General features: G+C 33.2%; 2 protein-coding genes across 5 annotated transcripts in view; both read left to right on the top strand.

The window, feature by feature from the left end:
- Positions 1–4,187: 4,187 nt before the first annotated feature.
- Positions 4,188–6,644, top strand: LOC111389901 (haloacid dehalogenase-like hydrolase domain-containing protein Sgpp). Its single transcript, XM_023014885.1, has 5 exons — positions 4,188–4,391; positions 5,329–5,443; positions 5,636–5,787; positions 5,872–6,133; positions 6,209–6,644. Exons 1-5 carry the CDS (start codon positions 4,366–4,368, stop codon positions 6,398–6,400), a joined length of 747 nt encoding a protein of 248 aa, XP_022870653.1. The 5' UTR covers positions 4,188–4,365; the 3' UTR covers positions 6,401–6,644.
- Positions 6,645–7,965: 1,321 nt separating this feature from the next.
- LOC111389897 (regulator of nonsense transcripts 1 homolog) overlaps positions 7,966–26,579 on the top strand; it is a 20,565-nt gene continuing 1,951 nt past the window's right edge. For all 4 annotated transcript variants that reach the window (XM_023014879.1, XM_023014878.1, XM_023014877.1 and 1 more), the window contains exons 1-25: positions 7,966–8,589; positions 10,021–10,272; positions 10,355–10,525; positions 10,657–10,707; positions 10,920–11,012; positions 11,090–11,185; positions 11,439–11,489; positions 11,580–11,698; positions 12,579–12,687; positions 13,188–13,310; positions 13,820–13,891; positions 20,675–20,746; positions 20,836–20,902; positions 22,305–22,447; positions 22,560–22,631; positions 22,695–22,823; positions 23,651–23,806; positions 24,321–24,434; positions 24,523–24,621; positions 24,710–24,787; positions 25,199–25,333; positions 25,543–25,617; positions 25,707–25,824; positions 26,008–26,363; positions 26,469–26,531. In XM_023014879.1, coding sequence (XP_022870647.1) covers positions 8,095–8,589; positions 10,021–10,272; positions 10,355–10,525; positions 10,657–10,707; positions 10,920–11,012; positions 11,090–11,185; positions 11,439–11,489; positions 11,580–11,698; positions 12,579–12,687; positions 13,188–13,310; positions 13,820–13,891; positions 20,675–20,746; positions 20,836–20,902; positions 22,305–22,447; positions 22,560–22,631; positions 22,695–22,823; positions 23,651–23,806; positions 24,321–24,434; positions 24,523–24,621; positions 24,710–24,787; positions 25,199–25,333; positions 25,543–25,617; positions 25,707–25,824; positions 26,008–26,363; positions 26,469–26,531 — 3,309 coding nt within the window. In that variant the 5' untranslated portion in view covers positions 7,966–8,094. The remainder of the gene's footprint in view (positions 8,590–10,020; positions 10,273–10,354; positions 10,526–10,656; positions 10,708–10,919; positions 11,013–11,089; positions 11,186–11,438; positions 11,490–11,579; positions 11,699–12,578; positions 12,688–13,187; positions 13,311–13,819; positions 13,892–20,674; positions 20,747–20,835; positions 20,903–22,304; positions 22,448–22,559; positions 22,632–22,694; positions 22,824–23,650; positions 23,807–24,320; positions 24,435–24,522; positions 24,622–24,709; positions 24,788–25,198; positions 25,334–25,542; positions 25,618–25,706; positions 25,825–26,007; positions 26,364–26,468; positions 26,532–26,579) is intronic.

The raw sequence follows: 26,579 nt of genomic DNA, 5'->3' as shown, positions 1-26,579 counted from the left end.
TCTTATACAATTTATACAGGTGTCAAAATCGGAGAAGTCTAAGGAAGGAAGTATCTCATCTTTTACTAATCTTTCCATTCTATCCTTAGAAATATGATCCAATCGCTTATGCCACAACATAGAGGATGATTCATGAATTAAAGCCCTTTTCTTTGATACATTTGTAACACATGAGACATCACCAAAAGAAGCCAAAGATAATTTATATAAACCATCACATAAAATGCCATTCCCAATCAAACGAGAATCATTAAATAACTTAACCATTCCATTACCAAAATTAAATGTAAAACCACAAACATCAAGTTTTGGTATAGAAATTAAATTCCGTCTCATCTGCGGTACATAAACTGTATTTTCCAAAACAATATAAAAACCAGACTCTAAAATTAACTTCACTACTCCTATGAATTCAACCTTCACTTAGAATCCATTTGCAACGCTCAAGCTCACTTCATTCTCACTTGACCTCCGTTTGCTTATGAAACCCTGCAAGGAATTCGCAATATGAATACTAACTCCCGAGTCTAACCACCAAGAATTCAAGATTACATCTACTAAAGAAGACTCAAAACAAACTAAGGCCAATGGAATACCTGAAGAACTCTTCTTCTTTTCCAACCAAGTCTTGAACTTAAAACAGTCTTTCTGCCAGTGACCCTTCTTTTTACAGAATTTGCATTGATCATTTTTCTTTATAACTCATTTGGGACCACTAAAATTATTATTTTGCTGCTTCGATGGGACTTATTACCCTTACGAAACTTAGATTTATGATTATGAGAAGGCCCCTTATTCTGTGATGGCTGAAAAGCTAATTGCACAGTTTCAACAGTTTCACGGCGCATCCTATACTCTTCTTGGGCACACACTGCTATGAGGTCATTCAAATTCCACTTATCCCACTGAGCATTGTAAGCAACCTTAAGCTGATTAAACTTGCTAGGAAGGCTATTCAAAACATGATAGACCAGGAAAGGCTCCGCAACGGGAATGTCAAGAGCCTTTAGCTTAGATGATATATTTATCATTTTCATGACATGCTCCATAACGCCACTTGTACCATCATATTTCATGCTCATAAATCTATCCATCAGATCCCCAGTTTCAGCTTTATTAGACTCAACAAATTTTTTTTCCTATGGCATCCACAAAACTTTTGGCATTTTCATTATCAGGGATGGTACCTAAAATGGAATCAGATATCGATCGCTTAATGATTTTCAAACAGAGTTTGTTAGCCATTTCCCACTTTTCATGTTTGGCTACATATTCAACGGTACTCTTATCTGTGGGTTTTTCAAGCTTTTTCTCCATTGCAAAATTCAAGCCCAAAAGACCAAGTGCTATTTCTACGTCTCGTTTCCATCTCACATAGTTATTCCCAGTCAATGTTTCAATAGCAGACAATTGATTCGAAAGAGATGAGGCATTATAAACTGTGGAAACATAAAATATCACACTCTTAATATCATCCAAACTTAATGCATGAAATCAAATGGATGATGAAATATCCAACTAATTAATATGGGCTATTAATTAGATAATCCGTAATTTAAATCGAAACATATGAATTTTATTACGGTAAGAGTCTAGGTGCATTATCATAAAGTCACATTTGGGTCGACAATACAACATGCTATAAGGTACTCTTAAAACACATCATGCAGCCAGTTAACAAAATTACACTGGTTTTCGAAACACCGACACCTTTGGGCAGAAGGAAATTTCTAAACCAAAATAAACTCGTTAACTTTCTCATGCCATTTTCCAAAAATATTACATATAATAACATCTTTGGGCAAGATATTATATGCAATAAATCAAAAGTTGTTGGGCAAAAATATATGTATTTTTATTGTAGAGAAAATCGAATTAATAATAATGAGTGTGCCACTTTGGCAGCTATCACCCATTTTTATTTCAAAATATTTCTTTTAGTGGGAAATCAAGAATCGTCGCAAGGCCCATAGAAAAATTCAATCACAAAATAATAATCATGGTACAATTATAATAATTAATCGATGAATGACAAAATTCAGTGATTGAGAACTAAAATTGGCAACAAAATTTTAATATATAAAAGGCGAAATTTAACGAACAAATAATAACAACAATAATTATACATTTAATGAAAATATAAAAGTTGTCAATTATTATTATTATTATTATTTTAAACGGGTCAATTTTAAATAAAATTTTTAATTTGGGTCAAAATTGAAATTTTTAGAGTCAAAACCCATTTAAAAATTTGCAACATGACCCCTGGTCTAAAATTATTAATATGCCCTTTTAATTATATAAATTAGATGACATGTCCTCCTTTTATTATTTACAATCTTAACCCCAATCTTTAATTGCAGACAGGGTCCTCTCATCTCATTAATTGCAAGAGAGACCCCTTCCCCAAAAACATCACAGCCGACCGAAACAGCCTTAATTCCACCGCCCAATTTTGCTTCTTTCTCAAACCCTGACAAAAATCACTGTCCGATTTGCACATCATATAGATTCAATTCCTTCTTAAACATCATACAGATTCAACATTAATAAGAAAGGGAAAAAAATAAATAAATAAAAAAATGCAAACATATAACAATGGCTGCTGGCTCTTTTTCTTCTATTCCAAATTCAATAGATTTCTTCCTTCAATAACATCAATTCTCATCGCAATTAATTCATCAAAGGAAAAAAAAAATAAAAAATAAAAATAAAAATGAAATACCAAAAACAAAAAAAAAAAAAAAAAAAGGAATAGCCGACAACCAACTATGATGATAATTGATTTGGGATTTGACATTACCATCAATTGGCAATTGGCAAGTTGAATTAATTTCCTTCATTCAATGGTTTGAGAAATACAGAGGTGAGAGAGGTAGTGTTTTACACATTTTGTTTGCAGACTTAAAGGTTAAACCCAAATTTTAAGGGTCCCCACCACCCTTGTCTTGGAGTATCGTGAGGGAGGTAAATCGCAGGTTATGCCTCCAAGGGTACAGGGTGGAAGACTGCTTGTACACTTGCACTTATCCAAGAGCCAAATCCGTTCTGTTTGCAGACTTAGTTCTAGAAACGATTGGGATTTTGGATATCTTTATCCATGTTTATTCAATGAATCTATATTCCACAGAACACGTGGAAAGTTGAACCTCATTATTATTTTAAACTTTGAAAACAGAACAATTCCAAAGATTTAAATTGACAGGTAGCAAAAACTTTAAAATTATTCATTCAAAGAAAGAATATTGTTTTAATGATGGATTCTGATCTTAGTATGAAAGCTCTGATACCAATTGTTAATATTTATTTATAATCATGCTAAGAATCAAGAATCACCATATAATAAATTAATATAAACAAATTCATACCTGCGAAAGGCATTGTTGATATGAATTATAATTGTAATAGCAGTCAAAATCTTCCCCTTCTTGCTCCTCACAAAGTAATAGCTATCAATGGGGCAAGCTAATGAAATATATGGAGAGGAGAGGGGACCTATCCTTTATATATAGGAAATAATTTGAGCCGTCCCATTACGACTAGAATTTTAATTAAGGTTTATTTTCGGAACTTTAAATTACCATATCAAATTAATTATAACCCGTAAGGTGTAAAAGGCCCAATTGATCACTTAATAAATTTGGCCTAAACACAATTATCATATGAAGATCATATATGAAATTATTAATTATTCCAACACTAATATCACAAGGTTCAACTATTTGGAATCAGACTATAATTTTTCTACGAGAAAGGCTAAATAGTTGCTCACAAACAAGGAATATGCGAGTGATGTGGCTAGGCATGATTAAGTCTTTGTTTAGGCTTCATTTTTCAAAAAAAAAAAAAAAATCATTTTTTCAAAAGTTAATTTCAAGGTGCGTTTGATTGTAAGTATGAAATCTGGATGGAAAGAAAATAAGAAAAATATTATCCTTGATTGCGAGGAAAATATGATTACGTGACTTAAAGTAAGGAAAATATTTTCCATGAAAAAAATTGCAATCAAATAGCACAAAAGTAAGAATTTGAATAGAGAAAATGCATTTTTCATATTGACAATCAAATATCTTCAATTAATTAATTTTACGCGTAAATTCAAATTTTTTTTCTCATTTTTCGACTACACATTGTAAAAAATATATAAAAAATAATAAAAAAATTCATCTTGTCAACTGAGTGAGAAAAAATTGTCAGCCAGTGAGAGAAGGCCCTTCACGCCTGATTCGGTGCAAGATTCCCTCCACCTTCTCCACCCATGACTTGACCTGTCCTCGACCCGGACCCGGATTTATAAATTCCCATTTCTCGGGAGATTACCAATATTTGCATCACATTTCGTGAAATTTGTGCCTGCATCAAAGGATGACAATTTCTTCGGGTGAAAACAGGTGAGGTTATGCAAATATTCTCTCTTTTCGTGCTTTGATTCAAATATATGTTTCTTCCTTCTGTGATAGAATATTAGAGTATAAACCATCTTTCACTCTTTTTTTTTTATTTTTTATTTTATTTTATTGGAATGAATTTAAATGGCCATTAGCTTATAGATCGTTGAATTTCGGTTAAATTTGCTACATTCTCGTGTAATAACTTGAAAATGCTGAAAGTTTGACGCCTGGCTATTTCATTCACGTAGGCCCATTTAACTCCAAATCTCTATCGGAAAATTGAATTTGTTTTACAATTACGTTTGTCTGATGTTTCTGGTGCCAGTTTGTTTAATTAGCTCATCCGGCTTCATTTCAGGCCTACCACGTGCTTTTTTCGATTTCTATGGGTCTCCTGTTTCTTTCAACTATGTCTGCATATACTTTTTTTCTTTGACTATGTTTGCTTATGTCAATTATATTAATTTTTTCATAGATACCCTATGATTTTACTATCAATGTGAATACCAAATGACTTTATTCTAAATCCTTATGCTGCCTGAATATCTCCATTTGCAAATTCCATTTTCTGCCTGATGGATTTAATCACGGTTTGAAGATGCTAAATGTGAGGAGAAATTTTGATACCAGGAATATGGTTCTCACCTCTGATAGAGCTGAAAATGAATATTTTTAAGCACCAACAATCTGTGTGGTAATTGGTTACCAAGGAAGTGATCAGAAGAATGTTTTCGAAATCAATGATGTCAATTTTGTTAGTTCTTATTGTATAAAGAAGATTGAGGTTCTCTACAGCTATTTTGCCGTGGTTACAAAATTTTGTAAAAGTTGATGTACTCCGAATTGGATGCTTTTTTGATCAAGAGAATAATCTATTTATGTTATTGGTTGAAAACAGTTAAAGGGGAACTTATTGATGCCTTTTTCTCTTAAACAGCACTTGTTCTCTGTCTCAACTTGCTCCTGTCGAGGCAGTGCTATTTGATGTTGATGGAACTTTGTGCGATTCAGATCCCCTCCACTATTATGCTTTCCGTGAAATGCTTCAGGAGGTGTGACTATTCTTTGTCATTTACTTTTATAATGATATTGCCAATCAGACATCGTCATGCATGGAGAAAAAATAGATTCTTTTCTCATAAAGCGCTTGTTGATTATGTAGATACAGTAAAAACACCTAACTAATTTCAATGCATCTCATCAATGCTCTACGGGCTTTTTAAAAATGCTGAGATATTTAACAGATTGGCTTCAATGGTGGCGTCCCAATTGATAAGGAATTCTTTATCATGAATATTGCTGGAAGGCACAATGATGATATTGCTTCTATTCTTTTCCCTCATGATTATGAAAAGGGTGTAAAACTTTGTGATGACAGGGAAGCTATGTTCAGAAGGTGAATTTTATTGTTCTCCTTTATTTAATGCAACTTTTTCCTTAACCCGCCTTTACTAATATTTTTTTTTGAGTGAAACTAAAGGTTGGCTAAGGAGCAGTTGAAACCTGTAAATGGTTTGTACAAATTGAAAAAATGGATAGAAGACCGTGGTCTGAAACGAGCCGCTGTTACTAATGCTCCTAGACCAAATGCTGAACAGATGATCTCAACTCTTGGACTGTCAGATTTCTTCCATACTGTAGTTGTTGGAAGTGATTGTGAACATGCTAAACCATTCCCTGACCCCTATTTGAAGGCGCTTGAAATTCTCAATATCTCCAAGGATCACACATTTGTATTTGAGGTTTGACCTCATCCACACTCTTTCAATGTCAGTTGCTATTACTTCATAAAATTTATATATCTTTTGGTTGTCTAGGATTCTGTTACGGGAATAAAAGCGGGGGTTGCAGCAGGGATGCCTGTTATTGGCTTGACGACAGGAAATCCTGCACACTTGCTGATCGAAGCAAAGCCTTCTTTTCTAATTAAAGATTATGAAGATCCAAAGCTTTGGACCGCTTTGGAAGAGCTTGATAGAATTGGTAGTGTGACAAAAGGTGCAGCTTAAACCATGCATATATTGCTTATGAACCAGGGAGAATCCCCCTATCAAGTTCAGTTCAGTTTGACGGCTATTTTGTAGGAGAGTTTTTTCATTTATCTCATTTTCTCATTTTGAATCTCAGTACAAGGCATGATCTAGTTGATCAGTATTGAAATTCCCAAGTGGAATAATAATTTGGAGTTTCTAGTCATGTTATGATTTTTGAGAACATTTTCCTATTCTATAAATTGCAATAATTTTTGTTACATATTGCTTTTACTATATTTGAAACTTGCTTTGAGCATTGGATTTTTTACTCAGTAGCTTTGGGATAGAATTCAAAGAATTCTTCACCTTGTTAATCAATTAATTGAATTTAGTACTATGATATGGTCCTCTTACACGTGCCATTCGACCTTTTTGGATGACACTAGCGGCAAATACATTTCAATTGGACTACTTTTTCACCTCATGCGATAATCGATTTTTTTGGACAACGCAAGCGATAATACGTTCGAGTTGAACTACTTTTTCAACTTATTAGCCAATTTATTAAGTATTTAGTAATGCAAGATGGCCAATTACTTTTCTTGTTGGACTACTTTTTCCCATGTGTAGTGTTTTTTACTTTGTGTGTGAATGGTGAAGTAATGGAGTTAGGATCAAAGCATATTTGCAAAATGAGCCATTGATGGACTAGGATTAGAAAATGATAATAGAAAAGACTTGTTGGACCAACAATCACATTTCAATGAACCGATTTGCAATTCTACAACTTAAATTAACGGATTGATGTCCACATCATCATTTTAATGGCTTTAGTACTTTATGAGGAGCCAATCTCATTTACACGATTATCTACTAAAAATTTAAACAATCAAATTGTTAAAAAAAAAAAAAAAAAAAAAAACGAACTTTAAATTTCGCTTCAATTTCTTAAAGCTATTAGAGTAGAAGTAGCATCATAAGAGAAAATAGATCAAATTATTCCTATTTTTCGATGTAAAATGGCAAGATCTAGATCCTATCTTTTCAAACAAAGCTATAATATCAAACTCAACTCTTGAACTATCCTTAGGCCTGTTTGATTGCACAAATTTTTTATGGAAGTAGGAAATTAAATTACATTTTTCATCTTTTTGTATGTTTGATTGGCCAAATTTTCTTGACAATTGGTCTACCTTTTTGAGGAATTGGTTGGGTTTGATTTTTCAGGTGAAAAATTATACTAATCAAACACGTTTAATTAACAATTTCAGTAAAATAAATTCTAAGTGATTCAATTATCTGAAATTCGTTTTCTTTCAACTCAAATTTCATTCTTACAATCAAACGGACTTTTAGAATATCAATTTTCACATGATTGCTTAAGGCCCTTTTTGATGGCCATTATTGAGAAAAATAATATTTTGAATAGTGATTTTTCGGAGAATATATGATTTAAAAAATACTTAAGGACCAACTTAAAAGTTCGCGTAACTTCAAGGACCTTATGGAATTTACTCGATATGAAAAATGGTTTCAATTTAATTCTTCAATTTATGTGACCGTCCGATTCATCGTACACTATATATTCCCCCTTCCACATCATCATCAAACTCTAACCCTCATTCTTCCTTCTCAATTTTAATTCTATTTTCCCCTAAATTCCTAAACCGTCATTCTTCGATATAAATACAATTTTAAATATCCCATCTACTCTGATTCTCCAGTCGATTATGGATTCACAGACGAACAATCTGTATGAAACGGCGTCGCAGCCGGATACAGGGAATGATGCTTACACATTCTTGGAATTTAACACGCAAGGAGAGGAGTTTGATTACGCTGAATTCCCAGAGCTCTCACAGCCTATCCGATCCTCCTCCTCCGCGTGGCCCACACCTTCCGACTCAATTGCCGCATCGGAGACCGCAGCTGCGGACCGAGCCCCCTTGTTAGATGCTTCCCCCTCGACTAAACCCCGTGGTACTGATAATAGTAAGGAAGGTGTGGTGGAAGCGTTGGCAGCAGGGATGGGGGGATTGACTTTTGAAGAGACTGGGGATGACGAAGGGTTTGAGTACAGAAATGGGGATTTTACAGAGCATGCTTGTAGGTACTGTGGTGTTACAAACCCGGCCTGTGTGGTTCGCTGCAATGTCCCATCATGCCGGAAATGGTTTTGTAATTCGCGCGGGAATACTTCTGGTTCGCACATAGTCAATCATTTGGTGAGTGAAGAAGACAAAAATGAATATAGAAGTTTTATTTTGCAGTGCATATGTGCTTATTTTGTTTGATTAGTGTATATGGGACCTATTGGGGGATGACTGATCGCTTATTCTTTGCTTAGATTTGATTGGTTTTCTTCTACGCGTGAGAGTGTGTGAAACGATCTCAACGGTCTCCCACATTATTTATGAGGCTAATAATAAATTCTAATCCTTGTTAAAGGCCGTAAAATTTCATTTACTAATTATTGGGCATCAAAAGTCGCACACAAGGAGCTGAATGGGTTTGAGTATCAATATTTAGGGATTACTTATCAATATCCAGGCCATAGGCATCATTGACTCTCTGAAGCTAAGTCTTCTTGAAAACAGTCAAATGACTAAAACCTTTTGATTTAAGGGTTATGATCCGAAGTAGTTCCTGACACCATTGAAGCACATGACATGATGGTATTCAGTTTATTAGATTTTCTTTTCCAGTTTGTGGAACTGGTGTTGATTTACCCCATGTTTTCAACGGCGATTTTGTCTGTTGCATATGACCAAAGCATGGGATGCAAATTTGATCTCTTGGATCCTATCTTGGATTATTTCATGATGCCTATTGTTGGGACTAGGATTTTTCCAAGTTTAGTGGGGGACTTATGCTTTGTTCTTGTAACGAAATCCACTTGGCGTGAGGTGAACTCTGGTAAAATTATGTGCTAGACGAGCCTTAAGAGTATAATTAGAAACCAGAAGATAGCTATACGTAGCTTATTTTTACCACTTTATTATTGCATTGAAATTCGAAAGAAAGAAGTTATTATTTGTTCAAATGCCCTTGGCATGTGAAAGGTTCTTAACGTGTACAATTATTTTTTTTACCATTTTTTCTTGAAAAAAATAAGACAATAGAATCTGCAACAATTACCAGCAGTTGAGATTGTAAAATCTATCATGAATTTTTGAAATTATAGCAAGCTGATGCCCTGGATGACACCACTTGCAAGCATCATGAGTCATAGTAAAAGTACTTAGATAATACATATCTGTAGCACTCTATATCACACCCCCAATTATACACACATAAATGTATTTAGAGTGAATTTTTGGGATTGTTTATGTTAGTTCATAAATTTTCACCAGTCACAAAACAGCACTTACTAAATTTGTTTGCCACTTCTATATATTTGTTTTTTATCGGGTTAATTTCAAAACAAAAGGGGATCTTTTAGAATTTTAGATGAACTATTTTGTTGTAAAATTAGTGAAGCAGTGACTCACCCATGTTTGTTTGAGGAGCTTTACATATCTGATGGTTCTATTAATTTTGTTGCCTCAGAATTATATTGCCTTCAAGGATTACTGCGATTATTGACGTTTTCAACTAATTTTGTAAGGTTCATTCTGGGTTCAGTTACTTGATTTGCTTTGTTTTACCATTTCTAGGTGAGAGCAAAGCACAAGGAAGTTTGTCTTCATAAAGATAGTCCCCTGGGAGAAACAATTCTTGAATGCTACAACTGTGGATGCCGAAATGTTTTCCTTCTGGGATTCATATCTGCAAAGACAGAAAGTGTGGTTGTCCTGCTTTGTAGGGAACCTTGTCTTAGTAACAATGCATTGAAAGACATGAATTGGGACCTGAGTCAGTGGTGCCCGCTTATTGATGATAGATGTTTCTTGCAGTGGCTTGTGAAGGTTTGTTAATTGTTAATTTTATTTCCCGGAGTATTACACAGTGTTTCTTATCCTATTCTTCTGATTGATTGCAAAACTCCAGGTCCCATCTGAACAAGAGCAGTTGAGAGCTCGCCAAATTAGTGCACAACAAATAAACAAAATAGAAGAGCTTTGGAAGACAAATCCCGATGCTACCTTAGAAGATCTTGAGAAGCCTGGTGTCGATGATGAACCTCAGCCTGTAGCTTTGAAGTACAAGGATGCATATCAGGTGCTTTTAATGAATTTGAGTTGTACAGTCTATTAGATCACCTGAATTGCTCTGCGCTATATCCATAAAAGTGGCTCTCACGTTTACGATTATTCGTTTTACTAATGCTAATACTCTTCAATTCTTTGTAGTATCAAAATGTTTTTGCACCATTAATCAATCTTGAAGCGGACTATGATAAGGTATGACTACATCTTTGAGTGCTTTTTTGTAATCTACCTCTTACAGAAGAAAATCCAAAGAAATGGGAAACAGAAAACACTGATTATTTGAATGAACCCATCTCTTTGTCCTAATGCAAGAACTCTTTATGATACATTATCCATTTCATTCCTGTGATATTTTATTTCTCAACGGTTCGATGAGTATTTCAGTTTTGCTTTTTGTTTGACAGATGATGAAGGAGTCTCAAAGCAAAGATAATCTAACGATTCGATGGGACATTGGTCTCAACAAAAAGCGTATTGCATATTTTGTTTTCCCAAAGGTAATTATTGTGTTTCTTTTAGTTTCTTTGACTTGTAGCCTTCACCGTTTTAAATGAAAAATGCATGTCTTTTGTAGGAAGATAATGAGTTGCGCCTTGTACCTGGTGATGAGTTGCGGCTGCGTCATTCAGGGGATGCAGCTCATCCATTTTTTCAGTCTGTTGGACATGTGGTATGCTACCTCTTTTTCTATATTTAGTTGCCTGCTGTGTTTTGTTACTCATCGTGACTGCCTATATAATTGCGAATCACACTGACTGCTGAATATATTTTTGGCGACATGATCTGCCATCTTGTTGGTGAGAGCAGGTCCCGATTTATTACCAAAAGATAATTGGATCTAGATCGCTTGTGTCTGTTGGTCTTTTTAGATTCAGTTTCGCATTTTATATATCCTCAACCGTTTGTTTATTTTTTTTCCTCAGATAAAATTGACTGCACAAGAGGAAGTTGCTCTTGAGCTTCGTGCTAGTCAGGTATTTTTCACTGCTTTATATGTTTCTCTGTCTTCAATGCTTTATCCATGTTTAGAGTTGTGTTGATCACTCTGTTCATGTTGCTTGCAGGGTGTACCTGTCGATGTTACCCATGGTTTTAGTGTTGATTTTGTTTGGAAGAGCACGAGTTTTGATCGGATGCAGGGAGCAATGAAGACTTTTGCTGTGGATGAGACAAGTGTCAGTGGGTGAGTGCCACATTTCTACACACTTCATCTTGTTCTTTTTGTTGATTGAATGTGTGAATTTTGGTTTCTTGTTATCTTTATTTAACATCTAGTAAAGTATTAAGACAGAGAATTTGGATAAATTGTTCTGTATATGCTTGTGTATGGACAGAGACTAAGATCCTTTGCACGTGCCCCGGGGGGTGGGTGGGTGTTGTGAACATGCAGTTCTTGAGAGTGAACTCTATCCATCCCAGGAAAGGGGACCCACCCCTTCCCTTGGAAAGGAGAAATCTGTTTTTCTTATAGCTACGCGTCATGTGATGTCCAGAAGGCATAATGCATTAGTGCATAGCAAGTTATTTGCAAGTGTTCATTTTATTTCACCTGTTTCTAGTCTTCAGCTGTGCGATCATGTTGCAATTTCTTTCTTCCCAAAGATTGTTTCCTTCTTTTTATGTTTTGGTAATTTTTCTGCCTTAGCTGATATAGAGCATGAGGTGAAAACATTATCATCTTATGTAACTGCCTACAATCTCCCATGTAAAAAGGCATATGCGAGATACATCCTTTCCGTATTTGTAGTAAATATTGTTTCTGAGGTGTGATGTGTAGGTCATGAAATACTAATGGTGAGCTACAACACTTAATTAACCTTTCCTAGAAAATCTGCCTTGAAAGTCATTGGTTGACAAGAGATCACGTCTTATTCTAAAAAAAATTTCTGTATTATTTTTGTTTTTTTTTTTTGGGCTTTGGGATGGGGCGGTGGAGGAAATTTGATTACTTTAGCTTTGAGAGTCTTAGTCTGCAGGTGATATCAATAATCCACATACTTAACACTTTCATTTGCACGTGTTTCTTTGGGATGAGTTTATCTTAAATATTTCACACAATGCAGATACATATACCATCACTTGCTTGGCCATGAAGTTGAGATTCAAATGGTTCGTAATGCTCTGCCTCGGCGTTTTGGTGCTCCGGGTCTTCCAGAACTCAATGCATCTCAAGTATGGTCTTGTTATCCATAATTCTCACTTGAATCTTATTCTTTATAAAGTCTGGTGATTTGGTTATGCTTCAAATAATTTGTTCTGGCTGGTTTGATAGTAGAGACCTCTCTACATGTTTAATTCCTCTGAAAAGTAGGAACGGGTGCATGAGAATGAGGATGTTCGGTGAGGGAGTAAATAGCTTTGGTAAGAGTGAAGATGAGCGCCCAGGGAAAGTATTTATTGTATTTTTGAACAAGTAAAATTTTTGAAGTTGATGTTTGATAACACATGATGAGACAGTAATCGGTGTAGGAGCCTATCCATCTATCTCATTTGTGTGAGGAAGAGCATTAATTTTGTTTTTGTAGACATCAATGTAGATCTTTTAGTCGTATTTCAGAGAGTTATTTTTGGAAATGCGTTCACAGAATGTTCCTTATAATGGTATTATTCATTTGAAGTTCCCCTCCACTTGTTGGTGTTTTTCCTGTGTCTTGATTTGTACACTTCTGCAGATTTTTGCTGTAAAAAGTGTCCTGCAAAAGCCTATAAGTCTGATCCAAGGCCCGCCTGGAACAGGGAAAACTGTCACTTCTGCTGCAATTGTGTATCATATGGCCAAGCAAGGGCAGGGACAGGTAAATTAGTTACTAGTTTTTAATGTTTCAAAAGGGCATTTTTGAGACTCGTCTAGGGGTAGCCAGTGCTAACTGCTACTTAAGGTGTGTCTCTTAAGATATCACCTAAACTGAGGAAGGAAGTGAGTAAATTTAAGATCTTTTGGGAAAGATATATTTGTCTCATAATATTATCTTATATCTTATGGCCCACCTTAAGACTAGTAACAATGGGCTTTTACATTATATGTGCTATTAGGTCGTCCTCATTTTCTTTTCTTTTCTGATGCTATACTATGCTACTGTGAATTATATCGGCAAACTTTTTAAAACACTTATTTACTTCCATGCACCTTTATTTGATTTAAAATACGAGTAATAAGACATGAAAGGTATATTGCCCATGCTCGCGGCTGTTCCTTGCCTTGCAAAATGTGAACTGCTTACTTTCGTCTTTCACTTGAAAACACTTCTGGTTTTTTCACAATGTATTTTTGTTTCTATTTACTGGTATTAAATGTTCCACTCAGGTTTTGGTCTGTGCTCCAAGTAATGTGGCTGTAGACCAGCTAGCTGAAAAGATAAGTGCCACTGGTTTGAAGGTATTAAATTGCATCTTTTACGAAATCTTGCCTAGAATACTTTGTTTTCTTTCGCCCAGTTTCATTAAGTAGTTATTTCTCACCGAAATTTGGTAGCTTTTGCCTGTAAAGCTACTTTTGTAACTTGTGATTTGTGGTTTTGAATATTTTGCTTCATGGCGTTCGTCATGAATGACCATTAGAATGGGACGATGTTTTTAAGATGCTTAGTGATTCTTTGCGACGTAGTGGCTATTTATGATGTTGAAATCATCCCACTATTGATGCACATTTTTTTTTTCATGCTTCTTTTTATTTATATATTTTAGAGGTTGTTAAACGATTTTTATCTGGTTGATTAGCTCTTATATTTTAAGACTTAATGTTCAGTTTTCACTTTTGAAGCATGGACACACCTAGGGTGGAGCGTCGGTGTCTGACAGTGGGCACAAACGCTTCTCAAAAACTCTAGGATGTGTCTGACATCTCAGTTTTTCTGTATATTATTTATTTTCACAACACTCAAGGGACACTTTCCTGATATATGCAGTCGTGTTTTAAACACCATGTGGCATGCCCTACATGGGGGGGGTAGGCTGTTTTTGGTTTTGTTTGTTGCTGTTGCTACTGTTGATGACTTTTAGTTTTTAATAACTTTAATCCTACTCAGTACTCTCCTTAGTTTTCTATAAATCTTTTCTTAGAATCATATATAAATCCCCCCCTTTTTTTTCACCACCTATGACATATAAACTTGAACCTGATTTCTTTTTATAAGGTTACTCGTGACACTCCCTTATAAAATTCTTAGATTAATTTATCCCTTTCCCTAGCATCTCTAGAAAACATCAAAAGGTTCACTCCGGCCAAAAGTTTTCACTTATTTGGGTCACTCAGGATTAACCTAAAAACAGTATGACTTCTAGAAATCAAGTTATACTTTTATTATATGCATAAGATGAAATGAGAAATATAACAAATATTTACTTCAAGAAAAACATAAATAAAGAAGTAAAATATAAATCAGGGATTTATAAATTCATCTTTAAAAGATTTACAACTAAGGATTTTCCTTTTAGGAAGTCTCTAAAGTTCTAAAATAAACTTAAGAAAATAAGAATACCTTAAAATATTCACAAGAACTTCACTTGTACAATAGTTTTTGGATTGAGAATTTTTCTGAAAGAGAGATTTCAAAGGTTTTTTAGATAGCAGAGAGTACACATGTTGTAAATTTCTGCTTCAACCAAATGAAACTGTCTCTTTAAATAGAAAAATTCTTGGGAGCAAAAAGTCTGAACTACCCCTAGTGGAAAAGGCACTCACTACACCGAGAAGCTTCTGGCCAATCAAAAATCTAACAAGTGTCTAAAATTTCAAGTGGGAATCTTTCTTTTTAAAAAGTTCCGACATCTTTTCTAATAATGAAAATTTAGTCAAAAAGTCTAAAAAAAATCTTCAGCTTTTTCTTATTTTCTTCCATAAAAAATTGTCTTGTTCTGCATTATTGAGAATCTTATCATGTATCAAGATTATAGCGTGCCACTGATGAAAATGACATTCCACTGTCTGAATTATTGTATCCTTTGTTCTGTGGATCTTCATCTTCTTCTGAAAGTTTGGAATGATTAGCTTCATCTTTTTCCTTTTGATCTGGACATTTTGCAATTTCTTTTTCTTCTTCATGATTCTTCTTTAGAATATAAACATATTTATATTTTAAAAGAAATCTCTTATATATTAGAACTCTGGATACAAAAAGACAGTTTGATTATTTAGACTTAGACTTAAGAAATACCGATAAAAAAATACAAACAATTGATAGTAATATAATTAAGTGTAATTTAGAAAATAAGCATAAATTACATAATTTATTTTCAGAAAATCCAAGTCAGAATTATTTAATAGACTTAATCATAAATTTATCAAAAAATTTAGAATTAGAAAATAAAAAGAAAATTAATTATTTAGAAATTATAAAAGAAAATATTACTGTTAGAGATCAAGAAATTAGAAATATAAAAGAATCTTTAGATTATATTAAAAATCAAAATTCAAGTATTTTAGAAAAACTTGTTAAATTAAAAAAAATACCATCTAAAGTAGATTTAACAGAAATAAAAAGAATTTTAGGTTCTAATAAATCTAAAGAAATAGAAATAATATCTACATCAAGTATAGAAAAAGATTTAAAAGCTTTAACAAATACATTAGAAATTTTAAGTTTTAGAGAAACAGGAAAAGAAAAAGTAACTAGAAGATTACCTAAAGAGTATAAATTTCCAAGATGAATACAAATCATTTCTTAGGAAGATCTAGAACGATAAATGAAGAAGCATCTACATCTAGAAATAGTACTTCAAGTATAAGCAGAAACATAATAGAAAGAATTTTAAATAGACCAGTACAATATAATCAAAATATAGAAGAAATTATAGATCCTCAACAAGATTATTTAAGATTTCAAACTAATGGATTAAGAATTCTTAACCCAGAAATATTATATAATCGAGGAATTTTTGAGACAAGAGTAGAATTATAAATTCAAAAACAACTTAAAAAGACAGATTATAAATTCTGTAAAGATATTTTTATTCCACAAACTTGTGGAGCTTCTAGTTCAAGAAAAAATAAATATAGTAATAAAGAAAGAAATAATAAAAGACCTTTTAAGAAAAGATACTTTCTTAGAAAATCCAATAAAAGAAAATCATATTTAGATGAAAAAAGACATGTTAGGAAATTTAAACCAGAAAGAACTTATAAAAATAGACTTAGCTGTAATGTTTGTAATAGTAATGAACATTTATCTAAGACTTGTCCAAAAAGAATAAATAATTATGATAAGAAAAGTATACTAATAGAATATACTAATGAAGATTTAATACAATTAGATGAATACATCTCAGACAAAGAATCTATTTATAGTATTATATCAATAGAAGATAAAAATTTAGAAGAAAATAGAGAATCTGATTATGAAATAATAGATGAATTCTCTAACATAAGATTACAAGAAGAATTAAATTTAATGAATAACATAATTATAGAATGTTTACATAATTGACAAAAATATAAAGGAGCAGATAATATAGCTTGTTATTTATGCAATTGGTATCCAGTAAGAAAGTTTAGAGCTAAATGTTTAGAATGTTATAAAGAAGCATGTATAAAATATTTAGAAGAAAAGAACCTTATTGAAAAAGAAGAAATTAACCCAGAAATTTCAAAAGAAAGAATTGAAACTTCAGAAATAAAAATTCTTAGAAAAAGAATAGAAAGCTTAGAAGAAATGCAAAAACTTATAATAAATAAAATACAAGACTGTAAAATTTTCAGTAAATTTGATTTAAAATCAGGATTTTGGCAGGTAAAAATGCATCCAGAAAGTATTAAATGGACAACTTTTACTTGTCCAGAAGAACATTTTGAATGGCTTGTAGTGCCATTTGGAATTAAAAATGCACCTAGTATTTTTCAAAGAAAAATGAAAAATATTTTTAATAAACATAGTAAGTTTGTAATAGTATACATAGATGATATTTTAGTATTTAGTAAAAATAAAAAAGAAGATAGAGGACATTTACGAATAGTATTTTCAGAATTTATTAAACACGGTTTAATAATTAGTAAAAAGAAAATGATTTTATTCAAAGAATTTATAGACTTTTTAGGAGTTAACATAGGAGAAGAAAAAATTAAGTTACAACCTCATATTGCTAAGAAAGCTTTAGAATTTTCAGATAAGTTTGAAGATTTAAAGCAAATTCAAAAATTTTTAGGATTAGTAAATTATGCTAGACCATTTATAAAAGATTTGGGAAAAATAGCAGGATCCTTATATGCAAAGACATCTTTTACAGGACAAAGATTTTTTAATCAAGAAGACATAAAATTAGTACAACAAATAAAAGAAAAAATAAAAATCTTACCAGAATTAGTCATGCCATTAGATTCAAAATATTTGATTATAGAAACAGATGGAAGTATGATAGGATGAGGAGCTATATTAATATGTAAACCTAATAAATATACTGATAAAAGTACAGAAAGAATTTGCAGATACAATAGTGGAAATTATAAAGAAAAAGGAAATTAAGTAGCATTGATGCAGAATTATTAGCCATAAATTATGCATTGGATAGTTTTGAATTATTTATTATATCTAAGAAAGAAATAACTATAAGAACAGATTGTGTAGCTATAGCTTCTTTTGTTAATAAAATGAAAATAGATTCAAAAAGTAGTAGAAGAAGATAGTTAAATTTTATAGATAGAATTACAAATACAGTAATTAATATAGAATTTGAGCATATTAAAGGTAATGATAATAAAACGGCAGATATACTAAGTAGAATAATAATAGATAGAAATTATTAAATTTGTTTAACATAATTTTATTATACAGATGACAAGACTAAGACCTTTAAGACCAGGAATTCCACCAGGGAATTCATTTGCATCAAGTTCTTTACCACAGACTTCATTTAATCAGAACAGACCAATGTTACAAAACAAACTAAAGTTTGGAAACCAAGAACTTATAGTATTTTCAATTAGTAATATTTCTTTCAAAATTTTACCTCATATTTCTTTATCTAGAGAAGAAAAATGTATTTTGGATAATTTATGGATTTCATATAACAAGAATCCAAAAGATCAAAAATATTTTCTTGCATGTATGAATGCATTATCAGAACATTTTAGTCAGAACAAGCAAAGATTTAAATTTTATGTTGTTATTAAAGGAAAAAATCCAAGAATTTTCCATTCTTGGATAGAAGTTTTAGACTGTATTAAAAATTTTCCAGATCCTCTTTACAAAGGTTTTACAAATTTCCAAGAAGCATTAGATGCAGCAAGACAGCATATAGGAATAAATTTTTATTTATCTTCTTTAAAAAATTACTCTGACCCTCCATTAGACTTCTCTCCAAGTAAAGACCAGAATATTTTTTGCCCATATTGTGAGTGTATGCAAAGAAATTATAAAGTTATTAATGAAGCCAATCAGAACCTTTCATTAGAAAGAATCCAACTCCAAAAGAAGTGGCCCAACTTGAAAAAGAGATTTTGGATTTAAAAGTCAAATATCCAACAGGTACTATGGAGCCCAATAAGTCAATAGCTAGTCCAGCTCAAACGGTAGCCGGTAAAGACTTATCAAATCTGTTGAATGTTGTGGACTTACCAAAAGCCCAACAGATTCAGGGGACTGTTGATTCCTCTACTAAATTAGATAATCAGACTCAGCAGACTGATAAATCTGCTACAGAAAAGGGTAAAGAGATTTGGGATCTTTTAGGACAACCCAGCGAAAAATTTGATTACTTAGTTAAATATAGTCCACCAGAACATTTTATTTCATAATGTCCTATTCTTATGTAACATTTTACTTTAATACTTTTAAGTTTTTTTGGACTACATATTACCTGAACATATTCTTTTTCTTTAGCTTTTGTACTTTGACTTTGTTCTTCTATTTTTATTATTTTTCCTTTATTATTATATTCTAACATTTCTATTTTATTTATTAAAACTGTCTTATCTGGTATGTTATAAGCATCATCTATAGTATTATCAATTAATTCTATAAGTCCAAATAAATTATCTTCTTCTAGAAGTCCTAATAAATTATCTTCTTCTAGTAATTGGCATTCTCTTTCTTTTTCACACTTACAATTATTATTGCTACTACTACTTTTATTATTTCTTAAGCTTGTAAGTTCTAAAATCATAGACTCTTTTACGTCCCACTCTACTTCCTCTTTTGCTCTGATACCAAATGGGGGGAGGAGGGGTAGGCTGTTTTTGGTTCTGGTATCTAAAAAACCTTTGAAATCTCTCTTCCAGAAAAATTCTCAATCCAAAAACAAACTACCCTTAGTGGAAAAGGCACTCATTTCACCGAAAAGCTTTTGGCCAATCAAAAATCTAACAAGTGTCTAAAATTTCAAGTGGGAATCTTTCTTTTTAAAAAGTTTTGACATCTTTTCTAATAATGAAAATTTAGTCAAAAAGTCGTAAACTTCTGCTTTAACCAAATGAAACTGTCTCTTTAAATAGAAAAGTTTTTGGGAGCAAAAGGTCTTGGCATTCTCTTTCTTTTTCACACTTACAATTACTATTGCTACTACTACTACTGCCACCACACTTCTCTATGCACTCTGATGGAAAATAAGTAGTCTAGTAAGTCCTAGTACTATGTTCTCCAAGCTGGACTATAATAGAGTAGGCAGGCCTTTTAGAGAACAGTAGAATGTTGGGATCGCCAGGCGATGTGACTAAGATAGTTATAAATATCTGTGGCTTATTTTCTAAATTACACTTAATTATATTATTACAAACTGTTTGTACTTTTTTACTGGTATTTCTTAAGTCTAAGTCTAAATAATCAAATTGTTTTTTTTTATCCAGAGTTATAATATATAAGAGATTTCTTTTAAAATATAAATATGTTTATATTTTTCTATTAAAATATATATATATATATATATATTTATTTATTTATTAATTATTATTATTATTATTTATTTATTTTTTTTTGACATGTGAAGGACAAGACAAACCCCATTCTGAACTTTTGGAATATAACATTACGAGATATTTTATCATTAAAACATTATGAAAGCCAAAATAATGTGAGAAATGTTTAGTGACTTAAAGGCAAATTTGTTGTATAAAATTGTTTTTTTCGTTGACATGAACTAAATAGTACAACGCAAAGTTAACGAAAACTGACAAAATTTTCAGATATATACGAGTATTTGTATTCTTTTTATGCACTAATTTGTTGACGTTCAGGTTGTCAGACTCTGTGCAAAGTCAAGGGAAGCTGTTAGTTCTCCTGTGGAGCATTTAACCCTGCATTATCAGGTTTTTTATTAGTTATAACTCATAAGTTAATCGTTATGCACATTTGGGTCTCGTGTTTATGATCTCATGAATTCATTTTTTGTTTACAGGTTCGGCATCTTGATACATCTGAAAAAAGTGAACTTCACAAGTTACAGCAACTGAAAGATGAACAAGGTGGGATTTTTTTTTTCTTGTTTTGCTTCTTTCTTTTCCTCTCTCCCCCTCCCCCTTTTTTTGTAGTGGTGGTGTGATATGACAAAGGTGGAGTATTTCTATTGATCAGCTCGATGTTGTTCGGCTGGCCTGAGTATCTTTTGGAATTAATCTATTATATTGTAATTACGAAGCTTTAAACATTGTTGTTTGGGTAATTTGCCTTTACTTTAACCGTTTCATATAGTTCTTTCTTATTCAAATGTCATGATATGTACCAATATATGATGTTGGATTGTACGAAGTCGTTGTATGGATAACATTTGATAAAGAAAGTGTGAAAGAAGTGAGAAAAGAACAGAAGCTGATCAGATATAAACTGCAAAGTATGTCTTGACTATATATTTTATGGTGCATTTTATATTGACTTCAGGAAAGACTCAAGTCCATATTTTGTTATTATCGTTGAAGAGACTTTGAGAGTCCTATGTAGTATATTTGAATATACATGAAAAAGTTGTAGTCCTAAATATGAAACTTTAAATTATGTTGCAAGGGTTTGGTCTTGTCTTATTGAAGGTCCTTGTTTGACTGGGTGCAATTCCAGAGCCAAGACTTGAAATTTTTTCCCATTTCTGCATAATTTTCCCTTGTTAAATGCCGTAAACTCAAATTTGAGGCTGTATTTTCCATTTGAAGTTTAAAGAACAAGTGTGCGGTCGTCCATGAATGTGAAATGTGGAATCATGTCTCTTACACAGCTTGATTGAGTAGTAATTTATTATGGAGATCAGACTGGAGGCTTAACATGTAGTCTGAGGTGTAAAAGAAATAAACAATGGCCAGTGCAGCTTTAGTTTGTGAACATGTTACTTTTATTTTTTTTTTTCTATGCAATTTCATCTTTTCTTGTGTTTATCATCTTTTCATGCCTGACCAAAACCCATGGACCATATTTTTAAGTAATGAAAACCAAACATCCACGGAATTGGGAATGCTTCTCTTTTGAGCTTGTCGTCTGACCTTTTTTCAACAAATTCTAAGCAGTGCAGCTTTAGTTTGTGAACATGTTACTTTTATTTTTTTTTTTCTATGCAATTTCATCTTTTCTTGTGTTTATCATCTTTTTCATGCCTGACCAAAACCCATGGACCATATTTTTAAGTAATGAAAACCAAACATCCACGGAATTGGGAATGCTTCTCTTTTGAGCTTGTCGTCTGACCTTTTTTCAACAAATTCTAAATATTGGAGATTTCCTAGAATTTGTAATGTCAATTAACTATGAGAGTGATGGTATCCTGAGTTTCTTCTTTTGATGAAGTAGTACATTGTATTCTGATATACCACTGAACCTACAGGTTTTAGTTGCTTATCAAATTATCATCTCTACTAGTTGATTCTGATCCTCTAAATTTTACAGGAGAGTTATCCAGTAGTGATGAGAAGAAATATAAAGCTCTGAAGCGAGCAACAGAGAGGGAGATATCACAGAGTGCTGATGTCATTTGTTGCACGTGTGTTGGTGCTGGAGATCCCCGTCTATCAAATTTCAGATTCCGCCAGGTAAAATGAAGAAAATTGAGCAGAGGAGGCCACCTTACAATGATCATTATAGTTAGTATTCTTGTTCCTAATTTTGTTGTATTAATTTTATTTATTTTAAATGTGTTAATAGGTGCTTATTGACGAGTCTACTCAAGCAACAGAGCCTGAGTGTATTATCCCTTTGGTTCTTGGGGCAAAACAGGTATTAAAAAACTGTAACTTCATCCTTAAATCTTTTTGACTCTAACTTGAAGTTCTATGTTAGGTTGTTCTTGTTGGTGACCACTGCCAGCTTGGTCCAGTCATTATGTGCAAGAAAGCAGCACGTGCTGGTTTAGCCCAATCACTGTTCGAACGTCTTGTGCTACTTGGTGTGAAGCCAATTAGATTGCAGGTAAATGATGCTTGCTTGTCTTAATGTACTTGTCAGAGAAAGATTTGTGCTAATTGTTTGCCTTTATTTATGTATCTAGAGTTGATTAATGAAACCATAGGAACTTTTTTAAGCATCATGCTCCTCATCAATAATCAATCTTTGCCATAATCCTCCACTAGTAAATAGTAATGGTGTTTTCTTCTTCCCTTTCCGGAGTGTAAAGGTGCAGAGAAAATTACAAAAAACCCATAAAATATTATAGATTAGAAAAAAATCAGTGTAAAAGGCTAAGGCTAGTAATCAAACTCCCAGAAAATGCAACACTGATGGGAAAACACCTTAGTGTCTTTGCGCCTAGTCTTGAATCATAAGCCTCAAAAATGGCACATAAGGAGTAAGCTTTGTGGCCTTTTTATGGAAGCTTTGCATAGGCGGTATTCTATGTAAGACCCTCAAATAGCATTTTTAAACAACTGCATACCGCTGCTCCCTTGCCTCTTGATTAAATGCTGTATTTTATTTTTACCTGATTGCCTGTGCTGTTGTACTCTGCTTTATTGTTGTCCAATTAATGTATTAGAAACCATGACTTGAAACTTCTGTCAATAGAGAGATCATACTATATGCACAAATTTGAGTTGCTGATGCGTGAGATGGTTGTATCAGACAACTGCTTGACCTTAGCTACATTTGTCATCATTATTTAGTGTGTTCCTATGTTAAATTATCATTTATTTTACCTTGTCTTATTTTTATGGTTGTTTACCCACGTGTTTTGTTACTTAGCCGCCTCATATTGTAAAGAATTTGAACATTACCCCTTGTCTTTGAATTTCTCGTCCTAGGTTCAATATAGGATGCATCCTTCACTTTCAGAGTTCCCATCCAACAGCTTTTATGAAGGTACTCTTCAAAATGGAGTGACCATTAATGAAAGGCAATCACCTGGAATTGATTTTCCCTGGCCAGTGCCAAACCGTCCCATGTTCTTCTATGTTCAGGTATATTGCTTTTTGTGGTTTTGTTTCACATGAAACATATTAATTTCAGCCCTAGTGCCTTTGTGGAGAGGTTGATATGGATTTTGTGCACGTTTGTGAAAGATTTTTGCAGGGGTGTAATGTTTTATTAAGAGTATGTTTGGCAAACCAATTCTTAGCCATATATTTTGTTGGACCTACAAGTATTACCCACTTACCCGCCATTTCTACCTGTTTATAAAACTTATTGTTTATAACACTGGCCAAACATATGCTAAATGCGAAAACATGGGCCAGTTTTTCTTTTATTACTAAAAGCCTCTACGTTTTTCTCCACCTTCATGTCAGACTTTTTACTGTTTTTTTCTTCTCTCTTTAAATGGAAGTTAGATGCCTGATCAATATCAGTTTCAACTATAATTTCCTTGCATTTCTAGAAGTCACGCACACTTGTCTACTCTCTTCTATTTTTTTCTCACTTTCTATTCTTTAGTTCTTCAAAGGTATGCTAAATCTGCATAGTTGTCTACTGTAGATGGGACAAGAGGAAATAAGTGCTAGTGGAACTTCCTATTTAAATAGGACGGAGGCTGCAAATGTTGAAAAAATTGTAACTACGTTTTTGAAGAGTGGCGTAGTTCCTAGTCAGGTGCCTTTGGATCTTCTTTAGTTTTAAAGCTCTACTCAATGGCAGATTTTTATATTTTACGCTGACAGTTATGTTTGAAACTCTATAGATTGGGGTTATAACACCGTATGAAGGTCAACGAGCGTACATTGTAAATTATATGTCAAGAAATGGTGCTTTAAGACAGCAGCTATACAAAGAAATTGAGGTGAGATTTGCAACGCATACTAATCGCAACATGAATCAAGTCTTTTTGTAGAACTTTGCGAAGGAAATACAAGTTTTACTTCTCTCAGGTAGCAAGCGTGGATTCATTTCAAGGAAGGGAAAAAGATTATATAATCTTGTCTTGCGTGAGGAGTAATGAACATCAAGTGAGTTTACTAGTTTTTTTTTGGTTTTTTCTTGGAATGCAATCTGAAAATCTCCAACTTTGTATTTTACATATAATTTGAGACATTGGCACAATAACTGCAATCCTTATTGATATATCTTGCATTGTTGGTGGTACCTACTTGCCAGTGTTCTGCGGTGACCCTATGTTTTATTGTTGATAACATCAAGTTATATTTTTCCAGTATCTCTTAAGCGATGACTGGTGCAGGCTAGATGATCTATTGAATTAAGCTAGTGGAGCATATACTCCACGCTTGTGCTTCAAATTGGTTTTTGGTGAATTTTATGATTTGAGAGGGGTGGTGGTGTGTTTTCTGCACATGCCATTTTCATGGCTATGTTAAAAATTTGATTAGTATGTGATCTAATCTCATTTTGCCTATATTCAGGGCATTGGATTCCTTAATGATCCACGCCGGCTTAATGTTGCCCTCACACGTGCTCGTTATGGTATTGTTATCTTGGGAAATCCAAAAGTGCTTAGCAGACAGCCTCTATGGAATGGATTATTGACGCACTATAAGGTATTTTCTTTGCTTTCTGCTTTGTGTTGCTATTCTGTCATGATTTGTGTATATTGATGTATTAAGTTGGCAATATTTGGTTGGTCGGATGGAATTTTGTCCAAATATTCTTTTGGGCTGGGATATAATGAATCATTTTGGAATTATCATTTAATGTTGGAAGTAATCTAGTTCTACATCATATCCTTTCTGAAATTCTAATTTATCAGGAACATGAGTGCTTGGTTGAAGGACCTCTAAATAATTTAAAGCAAAGTATGGTTCAGTTTCAAAAGCCAAAAAAGGTGAGGCATTCGATGAAAGGCTTGTGTTAAATGTTGGTAGAGATTATTTATGATGCATTGAAATATGTTGTGGCGTTCATGTGGCACAGATCTACAATGATCGTAGACTTTTCCTTGGTGGTGGGGCAGGAATTACTCATAATGATAGTTTTGGATCCAGTGCTTCATCAAGCCTTAATGCCGATAGGAGTAGCAGTCGCTCCAGGGGTAAGTTGGCTTTCAGTTGTTACCTAAATAGTGCAAGTTGTCAGACTAATTTCAAGATGAACTCTGTGAAAAAGATGTTAAGATGAGAAAAAAGGCATGCTTGAATAATTGTTTTTGATGCTTAAAGCAGAAAACATAGTTCTCTATTATCTGCAGCAGCTAAAAGATTTGTTCTTAGAGCAGGTTCCTACACGCCACCTGGCCCATCCAGTGGTACCCACAAACCAGGTGTTCATCCTGCGGGTTATTCAATGCCTCGAGTGCCCATCCCTTACCACGGTACCTCTCCAGCTCAGCCATATGCCATTCCTACTCGTGGTGCTGTACAAGGACATATTGGAACTGTTCCTCAAATTCCACAACCAGGAAGCCAAGGTTTTGGTGCTGGGCATGGGAATGCTGGTGCTGCTGTGGGCAGCCATATTTCGCAACAATCCATTGGAAATTTTGGGTCTAACTTCAATTTTTCAGCTTCGGAAAATCCGAAGACCCAACCATCTGTGGGTGGACCATTGTCTCAACCAGGATATGTTTCCAATGTTAGTGGAAATTCTAGTATATGTATCTTTTTTCCCTTAATTTGTGTTCTGCTTTGATATTGACTTTGTTCAAATTCTGAGTTTTTCTTTTTTCACCTGATATAGATAACAGGTCAAGGACCAAGCCAAACATATAGGGATGGGTTCTCAATGGGTAGCATGTCCCAGGTATTGGGCTTATTGAAGATCACTTTTTTCTTTGATTTATTTTTTAAT

Source organism: Olea europaea, unplaced genomic scaffold (assembly GCF_002742605.1).
Source record: "Olea europaea var. sylvestris unplaced genomic scaffold, O_europaea_v1 scaffold630, whole genome shotgun sequence".
NCBI classification, from domain to species: domain Eukaryota; kingdom Viridiplantae; phylum Streptophyta; class Magnoliopsida; order Lamiales; family Oleaceae; genus Olea; species Olea europaea.
The sequence above is the reverse complement of the archived record's forward strand: the minus strand, read 5'-3'. Positions and strand labels throughout refer to the sequence as shown.